The sequence below is a fragment of the Rhineura floridana genome, chromosome 3 (genome assembly GCF_030035675.1).
Source record: "Rhineura floridana isolate rRhiFlo1 chromosome 3, rRhiFlo1.hap2, whole genome shotgun sequence".
In the NCBI taxonomy this organism is placed as follows: domain Eukaryota; kingdom Metazoa; phylum Chordata; class Lepidosauria; order Squamata; family Rhineuridae; genus Rhineura; species Rhineura floridana.
In genome coordinates this window covers 41,424,729-41,447,043 of record NC_084482.1, presented here as the reverse complement: position 1 = coordinate 41,447,043, position 22,315 = coordinate 41,424,729, and the positions used below count along the sequence as shown (strand labels likewise).

General features: G+C 43.2%; 1 protein-coding gene across 1 annotated transcript in view; it reads right to left on the bottom strand.

Moving 5' to 3' along the window:
* Positions 1-22,097, bottom strand: part of MILR1 (mast cell immunoglobulin like receptor 1) — a 35,280-nt gene extending 13,183 nt beyond the window's left edge. The window contains exons 1-3 of the mRNA XM_061621771.1: positions 22,046-22,097; positions 13,661-13,966; positions 10,543-10,653 (exon numbers count right to left, since the gene is read on the bottom strand). Coding sequence (XP_061477755.1) covers positions 10,543-10,653; positions 13,661-13,964 — 415 coding nt within the window. The 5' untranslated portion in view covers positions 13,965-13,966; positions 22,046-22,097. The remainder of the gene's footprint in view (positions 1-10,542; positions 10,654-13,660; positions 13,967-22,045) is intronic.
* Between the last annotated feature and the right edge of the window lie 218 nt (positions 22,098-22,315).

Genomic DNA, 22,315 nt, shown 5'->3' with positions numbered 1-22,315 from the left:
CTACCAACTCTGATCCTGATATCTGTGTTAGAATAAAGCTGCTGTATGAGAAATAGAAGTCTATCACTTGCGCTGGCCTCTAACTTTCCCCATAGTCACTGTCTGTCTATGGAATCAAAAGCTGATGATAAATCAACAAATGCAACATACAGTTTTCTTGGTGCATTGTGTACGTTTTTTTGGATCAGATAGTTCAGGACAAAGCACTGGTCGATTGTACTGAAGCCCTTATGAAAGCCAGCCTGCATTGGGGATAAGATGCGTTGATCTTCTACCCAGTGCTCTAGTTTATCTAAAAGCTGACCGGCGTATATTTTAGCAGGGACATTGAGTAAGCTTATTGGGTGATAATTTTGGGGGTCCCCCGATCGCCTTTCTTATAAAGTGGAATGACAATACTAGATGTCCAGCTGAATGGTAATGTTCCTGTTGCATTGATTGTTGTAAATAATTTTGCAAGGATTGGAGCCCACCATACTGGGTCTGTGCGGAAAATTTCGGCTGGTAGCATGTCCCAACCCGGGGCCTTGCCCAGGGTGAGGTTCGCTATCAGACCTTTTATTTCTGCTGCGCTCACGGGAAGCCAAGCGGGAAGCGTCTCTAAAGCTGGCTTGTCTATTATCCTGCAACACTCTGCTTGATTTCCTTCAGCACTGCTTTTGTACAAGTTTCCAAAATATGAGGCCCATTGTTCCATAGATATTTAACCTTCCACTACTGGTTTGTTTTGTTTGAGACCACATGCTATAAGCTCCCAAAAGTATTTTTCATTCTTGTTGTTTATTGCTTGCCCGAGGTCTTTCCAAAATTTATTGATGTAGTCCTTCTTTGTTCCTCTTAGAATGACTTAAACTTAACACTAGACCCGCTCCTAGACAGGAAGTCTGAGTGTTCCAATACTGCACACAAGACAAATTCAGGACTATCAACCCTGTTGAACTCTCACAAACTGGTAGACTCTTAGAGATTTTTGCATCCCCTGGATGAGGATTTCAGCTTCTATTTGAATCACCATCACACATTCGAGGATAGATCACATCCTATGTATAGATGACCTTCTCTCTGCCCTTAAAACAGCCACAATTGACTCAATTTCGGGCCATGCTCCAATTTCTATTAAACTACGTTTTATTCCACAGCAGCATAGACCTTATTCATGGCACTTGCCCCCAAATCAGAAGGTTTTAAAAAATTAAGCATGATATTAAAGAATTTATTCAAAATAACGACAATGAATCTCACAGTCCTGCAGTTATTTGGGAAACACTTAAAGTGGTAATTCGAGGCACAATGATAAGTGAGCAGAGCAAAATATGCAAAGAGAGAGAACTGGCAAGGTTCACATTACTTAGTCAAAGACTTGGAACATAATCATAAATTAACTGGAGACCCAACCATTTTTACTGAGCTGACCAGGAAAAAATCAGAACTAAGACCCTTGGAGGTGACAAAAATCTCAGCAATGCTGCATTTTGTCAACCACTCCTTTTATGAATTTGGAGACAAAAATTCAAAATTGTGGCAAATAAATTGAGAAAGAAACAAATCAGGAATAAAATAGTAGCATTAAAATCAATTGACAACCAAAAAAAATTCAACACAGAGAAAATTCTGGATAAATTTTGTAGCTACTACTCAACACTATATGAATCCGGTAACCCAGAAACCTAGTCAATAAAAGAGTACCTAGTAAAACATGGTACTCATCAGGAACATGTAGAATATTTAGACAGGGAAATATCAGCTTTGGAAATCTCAAACACTATTAGCAAGCTTAAACCAAATAAAACACCAGGTCTAGATGGCTATAGTGGAGCCTTTTATAAAAAATACAAAGATTTATTAACCTGTCTCTTACAGAAACTCTTTATAGATATTCAAGGGGGGGCAAATCCCGAGTTCTTGGAAAACTACATGTATTATTGTACTCCCCAAACCAGGCAAAGATGAGGAATCAGTCGAGTCCTACAGACCTTATCAATATAGATGCCAAACTGTTCACTGATATCCTTACAGATTGTTTAGCTAATTTAGCCCCAAATTACATTCACCTTGACCAAGCTGGATTCATTTGCTTTCACTTGCTATCTCACCCGGTCCACAGGATATTGAATACAATCTTCCACACTAATCTTCAGAAAAGTCAAATGGCCTTGGTGTCATTAGATGCCACCAAGTCCTTCGACAAAGTGGAGTGGAACTTTTTATTCAATATACTAGAGCAAATGAATTTTGGTCCTGTTTTCCTTCGGTTTTGAGACTGCTATATAAGGGCACTTCTGCTTGTATCAGGGTGAATGGTATGGATTCCAAACACTTTTGCATAAACAAAGGTACAAAACAAGGTTGCCCCCTTTCACCCATCTTATTTGCCTTTGCAATTTGAACCTCTTGCAATTGCAACAAGACACAATCCTCTAATAAAAGGGGTTACAGTAAATGGCCAGACCCATTTGCTCAATCTTTTTGCTGACAACATGGCTCTGATGTTGTCTAACCCAGAGGAAGCAATTCCAGAATTAATGGAAGAAATTCAGACCTACGGGAAAGTGGCAGGTCTTGAGATTAATTTTCAAAAATCAGAACTTTTATGGTTTAATATGCCCCCAGAAGTGACCCCAAATATACGAGAAATTTCTAAACTGAAATTATGTTCCAAATCATTTAAATATCTTGGAGTGGTGATCCCGAAAAACTTATTTAAATCAATGCAATTAAATTTTATCCCCATAATCAAGGAAATAATAGGTATGCTAAAAGAATAGTCCCAATTCTCCTTATCATGGCTGGGTTAGATTGCAGCAATAAAAATGTCTGTTTTACCTAAATTAAACTTTTTATTTCAATCTGTTCCAATACTAATCCCTAAAGACAAACTAGCAATTTGGCAACAACTTATCAACAAATTTATTCACCAGGGCAAAAAGCCCAGATTAATTAAAAATACTCTCTACAGTCCTCCAAGAAAGGTGGTCTGGGCATACCTAACCTGCAACTTTATCACAACGCATCACATCTAAAAAACAATACCTCTGCTGCAGGAATCTACAAACAAATCTTGGACTGACATGGAAAGAGTGGGTACTTCCTTACAGGAAGCCAAAGGTCTCCCATTCGTGATCCACATGAAGAAAAAACTAGATGCCATAACTAACCCATTTTTGAAAAATAACAATTTGGAAACACTGGCACTCAAAATTAACCCCCGATTTCACCTTTGATCCCTATTCTCAACCATCCCGTTTTACGAAAGGAATACATTCCAGCAGTTCAAAGATTGGGAAAGGGCGGATTTCTACCACGTTAGGGACTTTTATATAGGTAGACACAGAATCATAGAATCATAGAGTTGGAAGGGGCCTTGTAGGCCATCGAGTCCAACCCCCTGCTCACAGCAGGAAATCTACAGCTAGAGCATCTCCCGCAGATAGCTGTCCAGCCTCTGCTTGAAGACATCCAGCGAAGGGGATCCCACCACCTCCCTAGGCAGTCGTTTCCACTGCCGAACTGCCCTTACTGTCAAGAAGTTCCTTCTAATTTCCAATCTGAATCTACGCTCCTGCAACTTAAAACCATTAGACCTAGTCCTACCCTCTGGGGCAGCAGAGAACAAATCTGTACCCTCCTCTATGTGACAGCCCTTCAGGTACTTAAAGAGTGTAATCATGTCGCCCCTCAGCCTTCTCTTCACCAGACTGAACATGCCAAGTTCCTTCAACCTTTCCTCATAAGACTTGTTCTCCATACCGGCTATCATCCTTGTCACCCTCTTCTGAACCCGCTCTAACTTGTCTATATCTTTCTTAAAATTAGGCACCCAGAACTGAATGCAGTATTCCAGATGAGGCCTGACTAATGCAGAATATAGTGGGACTATTACTTCCCTCGACCTGGAAACTATAGCTCTGTTTATGCATCCCAAAACCGCGTTTGCCTTTTTTGCCGCAGCATCACACTGCTGGGTCATGTTGAACTTGCGATCCACTACAATTCCAAGGTCCTTCTCACACTCACTACTGCTAAGCCGGGTATTTCCCATCCTGTACCCGTGCATTTTGTTTTTGTGGCCTAAATGCAGAATCCTGCATTTGTCTTTATTGAATGTCATTTTATTAATTTCAGCCCAATTTTCTAGTCTATCCAGGGCCCTTTGGATTTTATTCCTGTCTTCCATTGTGTTAGCTATCCCTCCCAGTTTCGTATCATCCGCAAACTTCATAAGGCTTCCCTCCACCCCATCATCTAAGTCATTGATAAAAATCCTGACCAACTGAAATCCCAGCTCAAGGAAATTAAAACATCCTGGTTTCAACTTCACCAAATTCACCATTTCATCACTATGCCAATTATCAAACAGCAAGTAGCAAGACCCCTGACTCTCTTTGATTCTTTCCTTGTTCAACCTTGGGAAAATGGAAAGGGGATGCTGTCAAAGATATATGACATATTATTAGAAATAACAGTAGGTTCCTCTACAAACCATAAAGCTCCTTGGGACAAAGACCTTTGTCAAAACATTAGTGAATCATACTGGAATGGTATATGGACTAGAGTCCCTTTCAAATCTGTTTATTCTAGGATCCGTGAAAATGCACTAAAGCAGATTCTCAGATGGTACCTCACTCTCCACACCCTACATAGAATTAATAACGAGCTCTCCCCCTTGTGTTGGAGGGGGTGTGGGGAGTGACGTATATTTTACCATATGTGGTGGTCCTGCGCATTGATCATTCCCTTTTGGCAGGAAGTGTTTAATGAAATCAGCAAGATCAGAGCTTGGAAGATTACTTTTAAAAAGTAATAAATTACAGTTACAATTACTTGGCCCCAAAAGTAGTAATTACAGTTACAATTGCAACTGCTCTGAAAGTAATTGATTACTTTACTTTTCCTCAAAAGTAATCACTACAATTACATTCCAGTTACTTTTTTTAAAAAATGCCTACAAGGTGCTGGCCTTGGTTGCTTCACATCTAAGTAGCCTAAAACAATATTAAAACTAAACACACACACACAGGGGGTAGTAGAAGGGTTCGAATCCCCACATAGCCATGAAGCTCACTGGGTGACCTTGGGCCAGTCACTGCCTCTCATGAAAACCCTATTCATAGGGTCACCATAAGTTGGAATCAACTTGAAGGCAGTAGATTTATTTTTTATTTTGAAGATGATGATTATGATAATGCAGCATTTCAAATTAATTCTGTATGAGAAGCATTCCATGCCAAGCTTGGAAAACCAAGGAGGAGGTATAAAATGTAGACAAAAATACTTTTGACAAAATGCCGTTTATCCTTTATATCTATATCTATAATTAACAATACATCTGAATGATGTATGTAAGGTATTTTTTCTCTTTCCCTTTTTTATTAGTATTTTAGTACTACTGCTAAAGTTCTGATGAAAGAATAAAGCATTCATTAGCCAAATTCAAATGATTAGAACACACCACATAAATTCCACTGAAGTTGGAGTTTTTGCCATAGAAAAGGCAAAAAACACATACACTATGATAGCCCAATAGACAATCAGAACTAATATAAAACCCTATTGCTTCTTATTTGCAAATGTTGCAAGATCTAAGGTAACTCTAGATCATGTGAGTTCAGGTGATGCATGTTATGTAAATTTGTATAGATATTAGCAGAGATTGTCAACAGTCTGAGATGTGTGTTTGCAATGTGTGCGTTTACCTAAGCAGCAGGCTTTTACCCTGCACTGAGATAACTGAGACTTAAGACTTAGTAAAATAAGAAAAGCTATTTTATTTATAGAAATACATAGTAGATAGGAAAGGCATACCTAGTTCTAACTAACTTGGAGGCGCAACACCCAGGTTTGGGAGTTGCCCTCATGGCTCAGGAGGGAGAGAGCAGAGACAAAGGTGTCTCCTCTCTCTTGGATTACTTTATTGCTTAACTGCATTCTTTGTTTGCCTCTGTAATTCTCACTTTTTTTTACCCACTGTTTGAATGTCTTTTGGGAATGCCTACTGATTATTTATCATTTTGGGCTGATTACCTTCAGCTATTATCTCACCAAAGTTGCATACACATGACAGATTTAAAGCACATTTCCACCACCACCCCAAAAAAGAATCCTGGGAACTGTAGTTTGTTACGGGTGCTGGGAATTGTAGCTCTGTGAGGAGTAAACTACAGTCCTCAAGATTCTTGGGGAAAAGGCATGTGCTTACATGTATGGTGTCTACTGGGAGACTCTTACAGATTGATTCTATACTCCCAGAAGTAAATCCTATTTACTGCTATGGGAATTACTTCCAAGTAAGTATGCTTGGATTTGCAGCTTTTAGGTCATGCTTAATACCCACCTTGTATCAAATTGAACAGTTTCCAATCAGATTTAAATACTAACCACTTAAACTGGTCAGAGTGTCATTCCCTCTATTTCTGAAGCTCAGGCTGGAAGTGTTGTTGCTTATGTAGCCATGGTATCACCATCCATACCACACATAATAAGGAGTATTAGTGGGCAAGAGGGAACCCCAAATGTCGCAGAATACAAAAAAGTGAGAGAGAAAACAGAAAGGGGATGACTCCCAAAACAGCCCAAATGAGTACTGAGCATGCTGTTATGGAATGCTCAGTGGCTGTGTGAGTGAGTGAGTGAGTGAGTGAGTGAGTGAGTGAGTGAGTGAGTGAGAGAGAGAGAGAGAGAGAGAGAGAGAGAGAGAGAGAGAGAGAGAGAGAGAGAGATGTCTCAGCTAACAGAAAATTATAGAACACTAGAGTTGGAAAGAACCTATAAGGTCATCGAGTCCACACCCCTGCTCAATGCAGGAATCCAAGTTAAAGCACACCTGACAGGTGGCTGTCCAGCTGCCTCTTGAATGCTTCCAATGTTGGAGAGCCCACCACCTCCCTAGGTAATTGGTTCCATTGTCATACTACTCTAATGACTGACAGTCCTTTTTAGAGTGTTGAAAGGTGTTTCAAATAAAATTCTAACTTTTATAATAGTCCAGATTTTTTTTAATGTCCATATGATTGATAGGCAGGCTGGAAAAAAAAATAACTCACTAAGGCTACATCCACACCAGACATTTATTCCACTTTAAACAGTCATGATTTCTCAGAATCCTGGGAAGTGTAATTTGTGAAGGGTCCTGAGAGTTGTTAGGAGACCCCAATTCCCCCCACAGAACTCCAGTCACAGAATTGTCTGAGAAGAGGGGCTGACTGTTAAACCACTCTAGACATTGGAGCTCTGTCGGGAGAATAGGAGTCTCCTAATAACACTCAGCACCCATCACAAACTACACTTGCCAGGATTCTTTGGGGGAAGTCATGACTGTTTAAAGTGGCATAAATGTCTGGCGTGGGTGTGGCCAAAAGGTCATCCAGTGAGTTCATGGCTGTGGTAAGCTATGAACTCAGAACGTCCCAGCTGCACCCAGCATGGAACTACACTTTCAGCAGCAAATATCAGAAAACCAACTGAATGTGTGCTGTCAATGTGCAAAGCATTTGCTGGGGTGCATTTGGGGAGGTGAAACATGAGATAGATGGAAGGGGCTGTTTTCCATGCCTCCCACTTTACCAGTGCAATGCCCCATATTTTTCCTTATTGACCTCCATCAGCTAGGGGAAAGTGGCCAGGGAAGGGGTTACAGATAAAAAGTTTCAGCAGCAAATTACCCCCTCTCATCACTTCTCCCTAACAAAATGCCCCCCACATCAGTAGCAGACACCAGCAATGAAGTTCTTTTTGGAGTTGTAATTCAGCTCTCATTCTGTTAATTCCCAAACTACACCAGTTGTCATTTTGACCTACATGCATAGGGAGAAAGACAGTGTAAAGGGTGTGCACAAGGGGGAGGGGATGACAAAGGATTTAGGACTTAAAGATTTAATATTCCATGAGTAGAAAAAAATACCCTATGCAAATGTCTATATTATTGCAGAAAAGTTCAGTTCTACATGTTTGCCATCTTTTCCTCAAGCACAACAACTGTTTTTGAGATAACAGTCTTATTATCTCTTGCCCTTCACCAAAAAGCCATGTTAGTTGTCCAGTATATGAAATGACTGCAAGCAGGTGCAGCCCAAGACATTTTGCTACTTGAAGCAGAAAGCAAATGGTGCCCTGTACCATAGCTTGAAAAGTTATGTTGGCATTTGAGGCAGAAAATCTCATAAGTACCTCTTCCTGACAGTAAATATACAACAACCAAAAATTAAAATAGCTAATAATTTGTTGCATGGTGCCCCAAATTAGTTGCTTGGGGTAGTCATCTCTTGCTGCCTAGTGAGAGTCGCTCTATGAGAGGCACATAACTGAAGCAAAACACACAAACAGAAGTCTGAGACTGCACCTACCTCCTAGTCTCTTGCCAGTTCCCAATTTTCACCCTCTCTGGAGGGGTGCAGAGAGGGTGCAAGGACAAGTGGAGGGGATGCAGAGAGGGTGCAAGGACAAGTGGAGGGGATGCAGAGAGGGTGCAAGGACAAGTGGAGGGGATGCAGAGAGGGTGCAAGGACAAGTGGAGGGGATGCAGAGAGGGTGCAAGGACGATTGGAGGGGGTGCAGAGAGGGTGCAAGGACGATTGGAGGGGATGCAGAGAGGGTGCAAGGACAATCGGAGGAGATGCAGAGAGAATGCAAGGACAAGCGGAGGGGATGCAGAGAGTGTGCAAGGACAAGCGGAGGGCGTGCAGAGAGGGTGCAAGGACAAGCAGAGGGGATGCAAGGACAAGCGGAGGGGATGCAGAGGGGGTGCAAGGACAAGCGGAGGGGATGCAGAGAGGGTGCAAGGACAAGCGGAGGGGATGCAGAGAGGGTGCAAGGACAAGCGGAGGGGATGCAGAGAGGGTGCAAGGACAAGTGGAGGGGATGCAGAGGAATGCAAGGACAAGCGGAGGGGGTGCAGAGAGGGTGCAAGGACAAGCGGAGGGGATGCAGAGTGGGTGCAAGGACAAGCAGAGGGGATGCAGAGGGGGTGCAAGGACAAGCGGAGGGGATGCAGAGGGGGTGCAAGGACAAGCGGAGGGGATGCAGAGGGGGTGCAAGGACAAGCGGAGGGGATGCAGAGGGGGTGCAAGGACAAGCGGAGGGGATGCAGAGGGGGTGCAAGGACAAGCGGAGGGGATGCAGAGGGGGTGCAAGGACAAGCGGAGGGGATGCAGAGAGGGTGCAAGGACAAGCGGAGGCAATGCAGAGGGGGTGCAAGGACAAGCGGAGGGGATGCAGAGGGGGTGCAAGGACAAGCGGAGGCGATGCAAGGACAAGTGGAGGGGATGCAGAGGGGGTGCAAGGACAAGCGGAGGGGATGCAGAGGGGGTGCAAGGACAAGCGGAGGGGATGCAGAGGGGGTGCAAGGACAAGCGGAGGCGATGCAGAGGGGGTGCAAGGACAAGCGGAGGGGATGCAGAGGGGGTGCAAGGACAAGCGGAGGCGATGCAGAGGGGGTGCAAGGACAAGCGGAGGGGATGCAGAGGGGGTGCAAGGACAAGCAGAGGGGATGTGAGGACAAGCAGGGGGCGCCAGGACGAGCAGGCTAAGGGAGACAGGATGAGCAGGGAGAGTAGGCTGGAAAGGGTAACACATACACTCACCTCCACAGCTCTTCACCTCCATTCTGCTGCTTCTGCCTTCTACTCCTCCTTGCCCTCCAGCGCTGTCTAGCTCTCCACTTCCACCCTCGTGCCACCATAGAGCACGAGGGAAGAGCTAAACCGCGCAGAAGCCCAGTTTGAGGCACATGTCTTTCCTCCACCATTCCACCAATCACAGCAGCAGATAATTTCCCCTGCTTTCCCACCCAGTAACATCCAAATGTAACGCAAAAAAGTTACATTTGCAGCTCAAAAGTAATGAAATTAACACTCGTTCTGGTACAAACAAAATGTAATGAAGTTACCCAGTCGTTAGGCAAAATAGTAACAAATTACAAGTAACTCGTTATTTCTAACAAGTTACTTCCAAACTCTGAACAAGATTACCAATCAATCCCTTCACCTTGGCCCATCATTGGCTTTGCTACTTGTCTTTGATGAAGTCAATAATAAAGTCATACACAAAACCCTGACAAGCTTTCTTCTTATAGTGGCACGACTGGTGATAGCTGCTTCCTGGAAAACACTTGATCCACACACGATCCATAATTGGTATCAGGAAATATGGAAATTAGTGCTTATGGATTTAAAAGCAATGAGACAAGGAACAGAAGCAGATAAGTTCTATGAACAATGGTACAGCTTTATTGTATTTGTTAGTCAAAGTGATGGGGCTTGCAAGCCTGCAGCCTCGCATGGTCAGATCTGACGATCGACATTGGGATAATCTCGGAAAAATAATACAGGACAGCTACTAATTTAATTCATACTTACTTCCCTAGAGCATTATATGTATAACTACTCATACAGATAACTGAACTATTTTCTCCCACTATTGTAGAAGTTATATCCGTTTTGTATTCTGTTATATCCAAAACCAATAAAAACATTATTAAAAAAAGAAATTAAATGCTAAACAAACAAATAAAGAGGAATCCCAATACAGGTAATGCAAAGCCATACTTACTTGCTTTACACCAAGGAAGAATCAGTAATGGAACTGCTACACCTATAACTACCAGCAACAGCAACAGGGGAGGCACAATGTACACTGCCAAATTCTTCTTCTCTTCCGCCACTGTCAGTGGGAGAAAATATAATCATATGGATGTTATGTAAACACGGATGAGTTTCCTGTCCAATAGGATATGTTTTTAAATAAAATGAAACAATAACACCTTAGACACTAGATTGCTTTGCCATTAGTGCAAAGGGGACCACTCTCCTCGCCATCTGCAGCTCCCACACCATTCCCAGTGACTCCCTAAGGAGCAGAGTTTTGGGGAGACACAGAAGGCTGCAAGGGGGAAGGGAACAGCAAAAAGCATCCATTTTCCCATGAGAAAAACTCTGTGCCACTCCCAGAAAGGAAGCTGAGAACTAAGCCAATGCTTCTTAGCCTTAGATGCAGCCTTAAGCCTGTTGTTCTTATACAACCCATATTTCACTTCAAAGCTCTGCTGGGCAAAGTTCTCTGACCTTTGCTGGGGTAGACTCCCATTTGTGTGTGTGTCCCACCATTCTTACACCTTTAAACACATTTTCTGCCTATTTGCTGTTTAGCCATGACTCTTTATATGGCAAAAGTAGACTCTGGCCCTACTACAGCTGTAGTCACAAAAACATCAAATCATACATAGCAGCTGGTGGCCCGGGGGCTGCTTTTTTTTCAGAACATCTATGTATAGATACACTTGTTTAAATGCATCTAGGTATGGATACATCCAGGCACGTATTGTTATTTATTGATGTATACACCACTTATATGCCAAAAGTATTACTATAGGATTGGAGGTTGGGATGGATGATATCTTTGGGTTCTTTTTCCAGCCCCTGGTTTTGAATCTGTATAGATGGAGTTAACAGAAAAACCTGCTAAACCAGTCTCTTTCATAAGCCAATGGGTCCAACCAAGTGCCCCATTAACACGTGTAAGGATTTGGCCACAAAAAGATGTGTTGCCATAGGATAGCTCTCCCCCCACTGACTTGGCTGGGGCAGGGGGCAGATTCTGAGTTAGCCTGAGGTGAAGCTGGAAAAGACACATAGAGGCTTCACTGCTCTGTGTGCTGAACCTCAAGCCATTGCTTTGGGGACTCCCCCAGAAACCTAATAGGGAAGCAAGTGCTGTTGGAGCGTTAATGCCATGGATGTAGGCTGGGGTCACAGGCGGTGATAGACCCCTTACTTTGGGGGGAGCAGGGTCCCAGCCAGGTCCCTATGTCCGAGCCAATCAGCATGAAAGGTGCTCTTGGATGAAACCGATTATCTTGATCCATTTCAATCCGGTTTTAGGCCCAGTTTCGGCACTGAAACAGCCTTGGTCGCCCTGTATGATGACCTATGTCAGGAGAGGGACAGGGGGAGTGTAACTCTGTTGATTCTCCTTGATCTCTCAGCTGCTTTTGATACCATCGACCATGGTATCCTTCTGGGGAGACTCATGGAGTTGGGAGTTGGAGGTACTGCTTGGCAGTGGCTCCGCTCTTACTTGATGGATTGTCTCCAGAAGGTAGGGCTTGGGGAGCACTGCTCGATACCCTGGACTCTCCATTGTGGAGTCCCACAGGGATCGGTTCTGTCCCCGATGCTTTTTAACATCTACATGAAGCCGCTGGGTGCGGTCATCAGGAGTTTTGGAGTGCGTTGTCACCAGTATGCTGATGACACGCAACTCTATTTCTTCTTTTCATCTTCTTCAGGTGAGGCTGTTAATGTGCTGAACCGTTGCCTGGCTGCGACAATGGACTGGATGAGAGCTAACAAACTTATGCTCAATCCTGACAAGACTGAGACGCTGTTGGTGAATGCCTTCTCAGCCCAGATGGTGGATGTCCAACCTGTTCTGGATGGGGTTACACTCCCCCTGAAGGAACAGGTTCGTAGCTTGGGGGTTCTTTTCGATCCATTCCTGTCCCTCAAGGCTCAGGTAGCCTCGGTGGCACGGAATGCGTTCTACCATCTTCGGATGGTAGCCCAGCTACGCTCCTACCTGGACAGCGACGACCTCGCCTCAGTTGTGCATGCTCTGGTAACCTCTAGATTGGACTACTGCAATGCACTCTACGTGGGGCTGCCTTTGAAGACAGTTCGGAAACTACAGCTAGTGCAAAACGCGGCAGCCGGACTGTTCCCAGGCATTTTAATATATTTTATTAGCTTTTAATATGTACCAGATTGTTTAATTGTTTAATATGTTTGCCTTTTAGTGTTTTTTATGTGATTTTATTGTATTTTACTTACTGTTGTGCACCGCCCAGAGAGCCTTCTGGCTGTGGGCGGTATAAAAATTGAATAAAATAAAATAAAATAAATGAAAGGGGAGCTTGTTAGGCACTGAGAAGAGTCCTTTTGTTCTGATTGGAACCAATCAGAATTAAAGGAGGTAAGTCAGCCACTGAGAAGATTCTTCTCAGCAGCTAACCCAAACCCTCCCCTTTCATGCTGATTGGCTTCTAGGGACGTAGTGGATGACAGCAAGGAACAGAAGTGAAAGTGAAAAAGAGGGCATGGCTGTGAGAGGGCATGATGTTGCTATCATGAAGGGCCCTAGACTTCTGAATTTGCCATAACACTGGTTAATGCTGAGGACCCCTCTGTCTTACACTCAGGTTGTATATATGTATTGCTGCCCTGGGCTCCTGCCGGGAGGAAGGGTGGGATATAAATCAAATAATTAATAAATAAATATGTGCAAATAAACCGTTCATCTTAAAGATACCACAATCTTCACTGACCTTCATTCCAAGGAAACCAAACCCCGGGTAACTGCAGGAATCCCTGGAAGTCTCGCACCACTCAGAGATTGGGGTGCATGCAACAGTATCACCAGGCAAACAGGAATTTACAGTTGGACTGTGCATAAAAGGCTGTATGCAAGGTTCTTTCTTTTTGAATGGTAGATACTGGCTTTGTAAGTATAAATGCCATATCTCATAATAGGTACCTCAGTTATTACAAGCTATATGCTCCCAGCACCTCAGACTTTTAAGTGACTGACCTTAATGAGGAGTGAGTCCCAACTGGCACTTTTCAAGATCCCACCCCAAAATCAGAACTCTCTTGATATTGAAAAATACATGTACCTCTTAATGCAAAGTTAAACCCAGTGCTGTATTTGCATCCATTGTTGTTTTGAGCTTTACATTTATATTCACCCAGATTATTGGCAGACGTGATTGTGAAGTTAAACACAGCCCTTTCTTCCATCTTGTTTGTTGTTGCATAACGTAGTGCTTCTTTTTTAAAAAACAGTGTGTAGTTAATTGGCAAGCAACCAGTTTTTGAGTAGCACACCAGTGTCACATTCCCACCAATGATGGTTTTATTTGAGGGACTGTCAATGCTGATACTCCCCAAACTCTCTGAGCAAGAAAAATTCCTAGGCATATCTGCAATGAGAAGTCAACATTTTTTAAAGATAAATGTATTTATCAGTTTTTCACAGTTACAAATATATATCCAGGTCATTATATATCAACAGCACAAGAACATATGTTAACAACCTTCCCCACCCCCAAAAAATAATCTTAGGCAACCTGTGTGTCTAAAAAGATATAGCATGGTCTTCCCACTCATGTCAAAGTTATCTTGACTGACATATTTCCTTATTCTTCTTTCCCCTTTTTAAAAATCTTCCTTCAGTCTGCAGGTTATTTTAGGAGACAATTCCATAAGTGGAAGGTGGATCCCTTGAATGTTCTTTGCTTTTTATGTATTGAATAAAGAAATACAGTAGGGCCCCGCCTTCCGGCGCTTCACTTCTCGGCACTTTGCTAATGCGGCGTTTTTTAATTGTATCCATGTTCCGTTTTTGCGGCAGAAAATTGCCAGAATACAGAGAGATGCTGAGTGCACAAACTGATGGCGCCTGACACCCTTCTCGGACTCAGCTACTGAGTGCGTCCTCAGAGCTTGGAAACGTTCCTTTTTTAAACTACAGTTGGGCTCACGGGAATTGTAGTTCAAAAAAGGAATGTTTCCAAGCTCTTACCACACGCTCAGCAGCTGAGTCCGAGAAGGGCGTCCGGCGCCAAATTATTGTCGAGGGAGGTGGCAGCGGGCGAGCGAGTCAGCAGGCAGGGAGGAGGGTGAGCAGGCAAGGGGGGGACAAGCGAGGGAGGTGGCGGAGGGTGAGTGAGATAGCAGGCAGGGGGAAGGTGAGCGGGCAAGGGGGGTGAGCGAGGGAAGTGGCGGAGGGTGAGCGAGTGAGCGAACAGGCAGGGGGGAGGGCAAGCGGGCAAGGCGGGATGAGTGAAGGAGGTGGCGGAGGGTGAGTGAGTGAACAGGCAGGGGGAAGGCAAGCGGGCAAGGGGGGACGAGCGAGGGAGGCGGCGGAGGGCAAGCAAGCAGGTGCGGGCAGATGGGCAGCTCCCTCCCTGCGATCCGCGGCAGGGAGCCTACCGTGGAATGGGAGCACTACTCCCCCACCATAACGAGGGCGAGTGAGCGAGCAAGTGGGGGGTGGGAGGAGAGGGAGATGCACGGAAAAGTGGAACATCAATCAGCTGTTGTGCAGGGAGCTTCAGTGGCCAAGAGCTGTCAGCTGGAGCTCCCCGCGCTACAGCTGATCGATGGTCCATTTTTTGGCAGTGTTTGTTTTTTGGTGGGGGTCTGGTCCCTAACCTGCCATATAAATGGGGCCCTACTGTACCAGTTGTAACTGAGTTTGTCAGAGTTGATTTCTTATTGTCTGATTCCAGGCATTGCATTACCTTTTCTATTACAGCTGTATTCCCATATTTTGTCACCATTGTTTTAGAAAGAGCTGATTTGCAGTTTTCCATTTTTGAGCTATTGTCTGGTGTGCTGCCATAAATAATAGTGTAATCAAGTCCTTGTGTATCAAGTCTTTTTAATTACCTATAAATAATATTAGCAACACCAGTTGGCCTAGTATTTCTCCAATCTCCTTGCACATCAATTCCCATTTCCCCCCATTTTTGCTCAATTCCACCACATGTGAAAGAAAGTTCCCAATTGGTCACATCCCCTGCAACAATATGGACTTGCCTATATGTTGATTTTATGGCATTCTGAGAGAAAGGGCAGGATACAAATTTAATAAATAAATAAACATTATTTTCCAAACAACCGCTTACAATATATTGTGTGCTAAACTGGAAAATGGTACACCCTAATTACCAGTGAACAATGGTTTCCAGTCCTGAGCATTCAAGCATTATGAGTGGATTTCTTTTTGCATGTGGCTTTAGCTTATTTTCACAGCCATTCAAGTGCACAGTACATTTATTTGTAAAACAGTTCCATAAACATAATTGTTGGAAATTCTTTTCCTACCTTTCCTGCCTAAATCTTGCAGTATTCCACATAATTCTACATAAGAACATAAGATGAGCCCTGCTGGATCAGGCCAATGGCCCATCTAATCCAGCATTCTGTTCTCACAGCGACCAACCAAAAGCCTATGGGAAGCCAGCAAGCAGGATGTGAATACAACAGCGTTCTCCCCATCTGTGATTCCCAGTGACTGGTATTTAGAGGCATACTGCCTCTGACAGTGGATGCAAAACACTGACATTGTGGATAGCAGCCACTGATAGTCTTTTTTGTGGAGGTATTAATTTGTCTACTCCTCTGTTAAAGCCATCCGAGTTCTAACCATCACTACACTGCAAACCAGTAATTCATCAGGACGGAGGTTCAGTAGTTTTCACACCTGATCAAAAGAGCTTTTGATGGGTCCAAAAGAAAGTGTGGTGGGAATAGATCAGGTGGGGGTGGGAACTTATAATACCTGGACTTTTTGAAGGCATCAGCTGCTCCTGCCAATCACCATAAACTTTGACATGGGGAAAAATTAGTGTAACATTATGGTTAAGATAATGAGCTGGAAAAATGTTAGTTCAGTGATAAACTTTCTAGGTGGGTGTTGGTTGCCTTAGGCAAGCCACAATGTCAACTTTGGCCCCACATCCTCAATAGAAGGATAATTGGCTGGCTGTCTTATACGATTGCTGGATGGGTTACAGAGTGGCCAACTACACATCATATGTAAACCTGCCTATTACAGCTCTGATGCCATTGGTTTTGCTTATAAAGGCATTAAGGGCATCAAAAGAGTCCTACTGGATCAGTCCAGAGGTCTTTTTTTTCCTAGTGCTTTTCTGCTCCAGTTCTTCCCTCTAGACCACACAAAATTTGACCCTGCAGAGAAGCAACTTGCAGAGGTGATTTAGAGCAGATAAGCTGTTGGGGGTGGGGGAGAGATTTGAAAATACCCCACACACTTTATCTGCTCCAAATTCCTCCATCCCAGTGTTACGTTTCCCAAAGTAAAATAATCTCTGCTGTGTCAGGACTTTAATATGCTGATCTGTGTGTAATCAACCCCAAAGTCAATACCAGTTATCAAAATCCATGCAGATGAATAGTGGTAGCACTAGCAGTATTAATTCATTTATATTCACTAATAAGCAAAAAACCTTGCGGTTTAAAAACGTATCTATAGCTGACAGATATTTCTATCAAACTGTAAAGAGTAGGGAAATTGGGCAGCTATAGTGAATGCACCAGGGGAGCAGGAGACCTGACCTCCTCTCTGAGATATTCTACTGCCCTACAAATTTGTCAAAATACAAACACAATTTGGGTTGGTCTTTCACAGTCCAATCCATTTCCTGTGTAACTTGGAAGAATTTGGTAACGTGCCCCTGAGCTTATGGTGAGTGGTGGCAACACCTGCCATCTCCAAAGATGGAGAATTACATTTTTGTATGTTTGTTGGTGTTCTTACTTTGCTTCTTTCCTGTGTTACTAATGTTTCTACAGAGAATCTAGTTTAGAAAATTTTATTTCCCTCATTCATCCTAGAAATCTGTGTCAATTTTATTTTTATTAATTTCAAAGCCTTTTCATTGGTTAATGTCATATGATGGTGAAGACAGACTTTTATGTTTCAAATTGGAGGTTATGTTCTATTTCTATTTTGGGTGCATTAACATTTGAATCTGAAACTGCAGTTTGATGTAAAATCAGACTGATTACAATATGTTGCTACTTCAGCAATGACTTTAGCTGTTGGGGAAAAAAGAGGATGCATGCTTTCAGCCTGCTATGTTTAAACCACTTTATTTAAGGCAAGGTGGGCATGGTCAAAAACATAGAGCACACCTAGAATTTTGCTAGAATATATTTCACCTCCCACTGTTTTATCTTGTGCAAAGTGAGACACTCCTCATGTCCACTGGAGACTATTCTGCAGAAGTCAGTGCCATTTTTCCACAATTATGTTTGGAGTTTTTTTTAGTGTAAATTTTGCAAAGTGTTGCTGTACTTCATATATTCACAGAAATAGAAACAAAATAAAATGATTTCCTATAGGAAACTTCACTAAAATTGCAAAGTAAATTAGACATATTTAAAGTGACCATCTGAACTATAACTGTCTTAATAATGTTGGTTCCTTCCTGCTAAAACAAGATCAGCACAGCACATGTCTCCTTTCTATTATTTGGGCTGATTGCAGGTATTGCCACCACTCACCATATGCTCAGAGGCATATGTTACCAAATTCTTCCAAGCTACACAGGAAGTGGATTGGACTGTGAAATACCAACCCAAATTGTGTTTGCACTTTGACAAATTTGTAGGGGAGTAGAATATCTCAGAGAGGAGGTCAGGTCTCCTGCTCCCCTGGTGCATTCACTATAGCTGCCCAATTTCCCTGCTTTTTAAAGTTTGATAGAAATATCTGTTGGCTATAGGTATGTTCTTAAACCGCAAGGTTTTTTGCCTATTAGTGAATTTCTCTGCTTTTTAATCCAGGAGGCAAGAAATGGGTCCTGGCAAGTTTGCTGAGAATGGATTGATCATTTGCATGCTTATTGAGTTCATTGGGATTTACTCCCCTGCAATCATGCTTAGGATAGGTGAAACTGGCCACAGGGGATGGGAGGGGAGGAGGAGGAGGAGGAAGGAGAGTAAGGGCAGAGGAGAAGAGGGGGATGGGAGCAGGCAGGAGGGGGAGGGGAGGAGAAGGACAGGTTTGATCATTTGCATGTTTATTGAGTTCACTGGGATTTACTCCTGTGCAATCATGCTTAGGATAGGTAAAACTGACCGGGGGGGAGGGATGGAGGGCTGCAGTGGGCAGGGGAGGAGGAAGAAGGAAGAGGGGAGGGGAGGAGGAAGGGAGAGGGGAGGGGAAGGAAGGGAAAGGCAGGTCTGATCATTTGCATGCTTATTGAGTTCAATGGGATATACTCCTATGCAATCATGGGATAGGTAAAATTGACCATGGGGGGAGGAGGGGGAGGGGGGAGGAGAGGATTGGAGGGGGGGCAAAGGAAGGGGGAGTGGAGGACAGGTTTGATCATTTGCTTGCTTATAGAGTTCAATGGTATTTACTCCCATATAATCATGCTTAACATAGGTAAAACTGACCATAGGGAGGGGGAAGAGGGGGAAGGGGAAGGAGGGGATTGGAAGGGGAGGGGGGAGGGGAGGGAGTGGCAAAGGAAGGGGAGGGAAGGGGCAAGAGGGAGGGGATAGGAGGGAGAAGGGAGGGTGGGTTTGATCATTTGCATACTTTTTGAGTTCAGTGGGATTTATTTCTGTGCAATCATGTTTGAAAATGGAAATGGACTGCCTTCAAGTCGATCCCAACTTATGGCAACCCTGTGAATAGGGTTTTCATGGTAAATGGTATTCAGAGGTGGTTTTACCATTGCCTTCCTCTGAGGCTGACTGGCCCAAGGTCACCAGTGAGCTTCATGGTTCTGTGGGGATTCAAACCCTGATCTCCCAGGTTGTAGTCCAACACTGACCCGGGGAGAGGCTGTGAGGGTAGGAGGAGGGGGAGGAGATTGGGTGGGTGGGCACTGGACAGAGGGGAAGCCCTTTTCCTTTCCAAAAGGAAAACATTGTGAACAGTATCATTGCTTTTCAGTGTTTCCCCCACCTTTTTATTCTACAGCAGGCACATGTAACCTCCCACCCAAATTTAAACCAAAGCTGTCCCTGGCCATATCCATACCAGGCCTTTATTTCACTTTGGACAGTCATGGTTTCTCTCAAAGAATCCTGGGACGTGTAGTTAGTGAAGGGTGCTGAGAGTTGCTAGGAGATGCCCTGTTCCCCTCACAGACCTTCAATCCGAGTGGCTGACTGTTAAACCACTCTGGCCACTGGAGCTCTGTCAGGGGAATAGGATTGTCCTCTCAGCACCCTTCACAAACTATACTTCCCAGGATTCTTTGAGGGAAGCCATGACTGTCTCATGTGAAATCAAAGTCTGGTGTGGGTGTGGCCCCCTGATTAGGCAAGCCCAGCAGCTGTGAGTCTGGCTTTTAGAACACTGACAGTTGGTTCTTACTGAGCATGCCTGACACTATCATTCAGTTCAATGCAAAATTACTTAAATTACTTAAAAATCACCCAGGCATTTTTTTAACTTTTAAACTGCAAAAGATGAAGGCCAGAGTATGGGTCAAGGTCAGTAAAAGGTTTACAGGTACTCTGTGAACATGGCAGATTTTTTGAATTTCAACAGATTATGAGAACTCTGACAGAAAAAAGTCCAAAAGGGCTCTGGGTTTTTTTCCCTTTCTTTTTAGACTTTGAACTCTCTATTCTCTCTGACTATTTTGTGTATTGCCATGAAAATTTAGAGGGTTTTCAAGCAAGCGTTTCTGAGTTCAGGACTATAAGATTTGTAACATTTTGTTTTGAAATGAGCTTATGGGAAGCATCTGAATGGCATGGGGGTATTTTCAATTTAACATTGCGGAATGTGAAAAATCCACTCTGGCTATAGTATACAGCTACTCTTGCGGCTGTATAATTCTGCTCTTCTACAATCACACTCAGGAGTGGCTTACCACAAAAGGGACCAAAATACATAATCATAAAATACATTTAAAACTATCCTATAAATTAAAAACAGCAGCCCAGTTATATGTTTTTGAAAAAACCAATACAAACAGAAAATCCCTATCTCACAGTTTCCATTTCTTTAAGCCCAAATCAAACTCTTAGATCAAGTTTGAACGGATGGCTCTGTATTTTCTGCACAGATTTGTGTTTGTAATTTGAGTGCATAAACACAAACTAAGGATTCCAGGAGAGAGAGGGGCAGGTGAAGAGACACATAAGGGCCTACTCCAGCTGGATATCCCCACTCCCAACACACACACACAAGCACATACAGAGGGTGATCTTCCACCACCTGTCCTGCAGGAAGGATCCTGATGGCTTTTTATATTTTAACATTGTTTCTTGTGGGGTTTTTTTAAACAAAAAAGTGTTTGTTGTAAGTTGCATTGGAAGGATTTGTATCCTGAAAGGTGGGATATAACATAATTCAAATAAACAAACTACAGTTGTTATGTTTTGGCATACACTAAGACAGTGGTTCCCAACCTTTAGGAGTACAGGACCCTCTTTTTAAATTCAAAAACAATTGTGACCCCCACATGCTAATTGTTGTAATTTTAGTATCTGTTAATTGAAAAAAATACATAATGAAGTGTTAAGTAATGTCATTTTTTGTTCATCTCAACAACAAATATGATATTTATTATCTGCCCTTCACCAGAAAGTCCCAGGGCAGATTACAGAATATAAACAATTTATAACAAAATTTGACGGATAGTCAACTTACTAGGTAACTAGGGGCTTCACGCACCAACCCCATACACACACACACACACACACACACACACACGAGCTCCCAAAACACACACATCCACACCCATACCCAGGGACTCCCACCCCTCAAGGATGCTGTGACAGTGGCTCACTGTCTTACCATATTTCGATTTTGCTAACAAAAAAGCACAACAAGGAATAGAAACTAAAGATAAAATCCCTTACATCCCTTTATCAAAGGGTGTGTGTGACAGAGATACACACACACACACACAATCTTCCATAAGCCAGCCAAAAATTACCTCTTTGTATTTGAACATTTTTATGATCCTTATGTATCATACCACACTTACTCAGAGGGGGGAGCCATGATGACAGAAGCAGCAAGAGACAGCGCTCTTCTCGTTTGAGGCGGTTCCAGGAACGGAATGATTCACCTCAGCACCATCACCTCCTCCACCTACACACCCCAATCCACCAGGGCTACCAATGGACCACGGAAGGAACGTGCGAGGGGAGGACTTGTGTGGTGTCCGTGCGCGTGCACAGAAGGCAGGCAGGCAGGCACTGAACAAGCAATGAGCCTTCCTGAGTTTCACTCCTGAATTTCTTGAAATAATCACATATTCTTCTGCCTACTGTTCTTGAGGTGGCTGCAGAGACGGCATTCCTCTGCACTCTTCTTTGTGACCCCCTTTCTATTGTTCCGTGAGCCCCTTGGGGGCTGTGGCCCCCAGGTTGGGAATCACTGCACTAAGACCAATATTGTTTACTGACCTGTATATATACAATTGAACATAACTATCTACTGCAGTATACTATTTTGAATCTCACTAGTGGAAGTTTAAGGAAAAACTTACCTCCTTTATGATCATCGTTACTTCCATTATGTTCCAGGTTTTGTAGACGTGAATGAACTGAAAGAAGAATACAAAGTCTCTTGAGTGAGGTTAACCAAATGGCAGCATTTGTGAAGTAAGCACTAAACAAAAGGTAAAATTCATACCATATACTAAGAGGATACACACAACACCTAGATACTTAAGCATCTTAAACAAGAATGAAGAAGTTGTTTAATTTAGTATGCAAAGCTGTGGTTGTGCTAAAAAAAGTAGTGTTCAAGAAATGTT